At 34.4% G+C, this 5,000-nt stretch overlaps 1 protein-coding gene across 1 annotated transcript in view; it reads left to right on the forward strand.

The window, feature by feature from the left end:
- Positions 1-5,000, forward strand: part of LOC137643216 (DE-cadherin-like) — a 184,242-nt gene that overhangs the window by 42,173 nt on the left and 137,069 nt on the right. Inside the window, exons 7-10 of the mRNA XM_068376064.1 lie at positions 22-45; positions 365-459; positions 706-825; positions 1,243-1,386. Of these exons, the coding sequence (XP_068232165.1) occupies positions 22-45; positions 365-459; positions 706-825; positions 1,243-1,386 (383 nt within the window). The remainder of the gene's footprint in view (positions 1-21; positions 46-364; positions 460-705; positions 826-1,242; positions 1,387-5,000) is intronic.

The raw sequence follows: 5,000 nt of genomic DNA on the forward strand, positions 1-5,000 counted from the left end.
TATTGTTGTTATTTTTCACAGCACTCCTTGTGCAGAAACCCGAAGGTAAGGATTTTATTCTGACAATTATTCTTATGGCATAAAGTTTACTTATGAAAATTAACAAAATGAATAAGTAATTGTAAAGTAATAGGAAAGGTATTATAGAACATGAATAGTATACTGAAATTCTTTATACAGTCATACAGATAAGCCTGTTCTGTCCATCACTTTTAACAGACTCCTTAATATCATGAAATAACAGAAGTATCAATGCAAGATGGAGTAAAAGATAATTGTAAAACTTATTCAGTTAATTAGGGTTGAAGTGAGCTATTCTATGATAGAGAGTCCCTATAAATGACGCCGACACATTTCGTTGCAGATGAGAATAGCCACAAGCCCATCTTCCACGAATGCGCCGATTATGACGGCATTCACGTCAAGGAGAATATGACGGAGGGAACTCCAGTGCTCATGGTGAGTGATGGGTCCACCGTGAGAGAGAGAGAGAGAGAGAGAGAGAGAGAGAGAGAGAGAGAGAGAGAGAGAGAGAGATGATTAAAATTTCTAAGTGAATGGGAAAAGGATTTGAAGCAAGTGGAGCATGTCTTTCATATGTCAAGTTTAAGGGACGACGTTGTCTCCCCAAAAATGCTTGAGCGATCGTTTCGGTTGTCAGGGCGTTCCGTGAAGGAATTCAAATAACTGTTATTTCCCTCGAAGGTGCTGGCGACAGACGAAGACCGAGGCCGTAGCCACGTCGTATCCTATGACCTCTTGAATGACTTTGGAAGGTTCACCATTCAGTCTTCCAATCAACATGGACAAATATCTACGACCAAAGTGAGTAGATAATATACAAATATTTTGTTTCTTCCATCTAGGAATCTATAATTGGGGATCCTCGACCTCTATCAGATAAAGAGTTTTTTGCTTGTCCGCATAATTTTAACCTCGTTCCTTTTTCTTTTTTTCTTCACAGTCATTTCTAATTGAAACACAACTATATCAATCTATGTAAGAGCTTTAAAAATAAACATTAGGTAAAAATGATAATAAAGTATACAGGAAATTTAGCGAAGGGAAACCCTATTATCAAAATAAAGTCAAGGAAATAGTTTCCATAGGTGATGAAAGCCTATTCTAACAAAAGAAGCTCGTGGGACCTTCAATGTACGCTCGAATAATATTCAAATGATTGATTATTCCTTTAAGCAGCAACATAAATGAACACCAATGTGTCTTGCTTTCCACTTTCAGCGCCTTGACCGAGACAAGGAGGACAAGGAGTTTTACCTGACGGTGGTGGCCAGTGACGGTAGTTCTGGGGCGCACCAGGATTCCTGTTCCTTCAAGGTCATCGTCGAGGACGTTAACGATAACCCACCGATATTCGATCAACAGGTATTGCACAATGCGAATTTCTCCTTTGAAGTGTCTACGTTCATATATATATATATATATATATATATATATATATATATATATATATATATATGTATGTATGTATGTGTGTGTTTACGCCTTCATGTGTGTTTCACTAGAGTTTATGATTGAGAGAGAGAGAGAGAGAGAGAGAGAGAGAGAGAGAGAGAGAGAGAGAGAGAGAGAGAGAGAGAGAAATCATGGATCTTACTTATTTATGTGCTTACATTTATGTATGCGAACAATTACAGGCTTTGAGCATTTATATTGAAGGCGTTTGTCTTTGTTTATTTATTCCATTTCATTCACTTTCTCTTGAATAACCTTTTTCAACTTATATTTGTATCACCTTCCAACCTTTCCTTTTCTCTCTCTATTATCTAGTCAAATCTTACGTTCTTTAGGCGACAGCTACATTGCTCTCTGCCTTCTACTTTTCATCTGATTCTTTGGTCTAACCCTACTTGGTTTTCCATCTTCTGAGACTCTATCTAGCTCCAGTCTTTGCATATTACTTAAGAAAATAAATCCCTCTACGATCCTCACGAGAGTCTAGTAATGGTACTTAATACTTCACTAAACTCATTCATTTCAATGATAGTAGCTAAATGCATAGCAGTCTATTACGAATACTTCTACAAAAATTATTGTTAAATGTAAATATTTATGAACGCTAAAATCCTTTTTCAATGGCGTCTGGTTTATTTATGGAATGTATTGCACGTCATGTAAGCTGGGTCATGGAAAGTGTCACGTTTAAGCGCGTTGCTCTTATGCCTTTTGTTGATCATAGCCTTTGTATCAAGGCCTTCTTCTGGATTGGGTTCGAGTTTCCTTGCATGAAAACAAACATCAGAAAATTTTTCTCTTTTGTTTGTACGTAAATTCGATTTATTTTAAATGCCTGTTTTTATGCAGTTTTATTCAATTCGTTTGTTGATTCTTTAATGGGCTGTAAACTAATTTGAAATTGTTTGACAGCACTCTACGTTCGATTCTCAATAATAGCTTGACATGTGAATTTTCTTTTGTTATTATTACTACATATTAGAGATAATGAAATATATCAGAATGAAAAAAAAAATGGTTGTATGACCTGCATTGAACTTTTGGGTCTTTTCTAGGAACTATTTGCGGGCCGTATAAGAAATAATATAACATTAATAGTATTAGAAGGCCTAGTTGTCCACACCTAACAGTTATAGAAATGTATGTAATCAAGATCCACATATATCTAAAAACATAACAATATGCAGTTTATCTCTTGGCCCCCCTTTTGTAAAATGGTCTAAAATATCTACACATTTTATTTTTCTGTAATCAGGAAAACGAGCAGTCAATGGGAAAAATATATTGGCAGTAATAATAAAACAATAATAATTACAGAGGAGACCCTCTCTTAATGCAATGTTATCAAAGGGAATTGCCTTTTAACTGCAGCTTGTTTCTAATTCGATCTTTATAATTTTTTTATGATTGTCCAACATTCATTTGTTCAGACTCTACTCATTGACAGCGTACAATGTATTACAAAGGCAGTTTCTGTTTTAGATTAAGCTGGTCTTGTACCAGCATAGCCACTTGTTCTTTGAACAGTCCGTAGCATTGCAATATTAGTTTATAGGGGAGTGAGAGTTAAATTGTGATATCACAAAGCTAATCCATCTTTTGGCGGTGACCACTGGGATGGAATTGGTGTGTCACATAGGCCTGGGGAAGACGGGTTTATCGTCTTCATCGTCGAATGTTTAGCGAAGAGAGAGAGAGAGAGAGAGAGAGAGAGAGAGAGAGAGAGAGAGAGAGAGAGAGAGAGTGTAAGATGGGTTCCCATTTTCAGGTATTATGTCTTACAGAGGGAAACATCTATCAGTGATGTAGGGAAAGCTGCTGATTCTGTCTTTTGCTCTCATCATGCTTGCAGCTATATATAAATACATACATACATACATACATATATACATACATATATATGTATATATATGTATACTGTTTTATATATATATATATATATATATATATATATATATATATATATATATATATATATATATATATATATATATATATATATAGCACTGGAGAGGGGAAAACATAAAATTGATGAAAACTAGACTTGGAACCGGGTGCCAACAGATGTTTGATTTAAAGTCTGAAAAGGAAAAAGTGATCAATAGTACGGATAGAGTGATAAAAATTTTAAAGGATTTCTATACAATAGCGATACAAGAAATTACATTACCAATTGAAACAATGAAACTCCTGAGCCGATATCAAATGTAACAAACAGTAAGCGAAGTAAAGAAAGCATTAAAAGACATTAAAAGAGGCAAAGCAGCCTAACAATTGATTTGATAATAGAAGGAGATTCCATTGTAGTAACACTAGCTGAACTTTACACAAAATGCCTGCAAGAATGCTCTATACCAACATCTTGGAAAAAGTACCATTATATTAGTTCACGAAAATGGAGACAAGAGACCTGATAAATTACCGCTCAATAAGTTTACTCTCCGAAATATACTACAACTATCATATTAGGCCAAATAGAAAGACAGTTGGATTTATTTGCCTCTATTTTATCCCTTTTATTTATACTGATTCATTCTTTATTCAATGGCTTAAGTTCCCTCCATAAAACTGTGAAGCAACGCACCAAATGTTGTCTCTATGCTCATGTGTGGTTTTATGTATGGACCAATTTCAAGAGAGCAGGCACCCATTGAAAAAATCAACAAAGAATATATGACAAACAATTATGTGTGGCATTTACAGACTATGAGAAAGCTTTTAAATCTGTTAAAACTTCAGCAGTAATTAAAGCCCTTCAAAGAAAAGGAATATATGAATCTTATGTTAGAACTTAAAAATAATACAAATATCCTAAAGCTAAATAAAGATAGGAAATTTCGATCGAGAAAGGAGTAAGACAGGGAGAGTTTCGAGTTTTGTTCTCCTGTCTGGTCTTCAGCTGCTGATTCTCATCTTAATTTGTTGGACAGGAACTTTGGTCTATTAAATTTCTTATTCCTGATCTAGATATTATTCTCTGACATTGTCGTTCAATTAGTTCATTATGCATGATACATAGGATTTTGTATAATTCTGACCATCCTTTACATGCAGATCTTCCTGGAGAGTTCCATCCTGTTTGTAATACTAAGTATGCAGTTAATTCTAATAGTCAGACCTTCTCCATCCTGAGGCTCAATACTACACAGTACTCTAGAAGTTTTATTCCAGCTGTAACCAAGTTGTGGAATGGTCTTCCTAATCGGGTAGGTGAATCAGTAGAACGTCAAAAGTTCAAACTCGCAGCAAATGTTTTTATGTTGAACAGGATTACATAAGTCCTATTATAGTTTATATATAGAATATCTGTTTTAATGTTGTTGATTTTTTCTAAATATATTTTAATTTTCATGACAACTTATATCTCTTATTTATTTCCATATTTCCTATCCTCATTGGGCTATTTTTCCTTGTTGGAGCCCTTGGGCTTATAGCATCTTGCTTTCCCACCTAGGGTTGTGGTTTAGCTAGTAATAATATATATATATATGTATATATATATATATATATATATATATATATAT

Source organism: Palaemon carinicauda, chromosome 6 (genome assembly GCF_036898095.1).
Source record: "Palaemon carinicauda isolate YSFRI2023 chromosome 6, ASM3689809v2, whole genome shotgun sequence".
Lineage (NCBI taxonomy): Eukaryota > Metazoa > Arthropoda > Malacostraca > Decapoda > Palaemonidae > Palaemon > Palaemon carinicauda.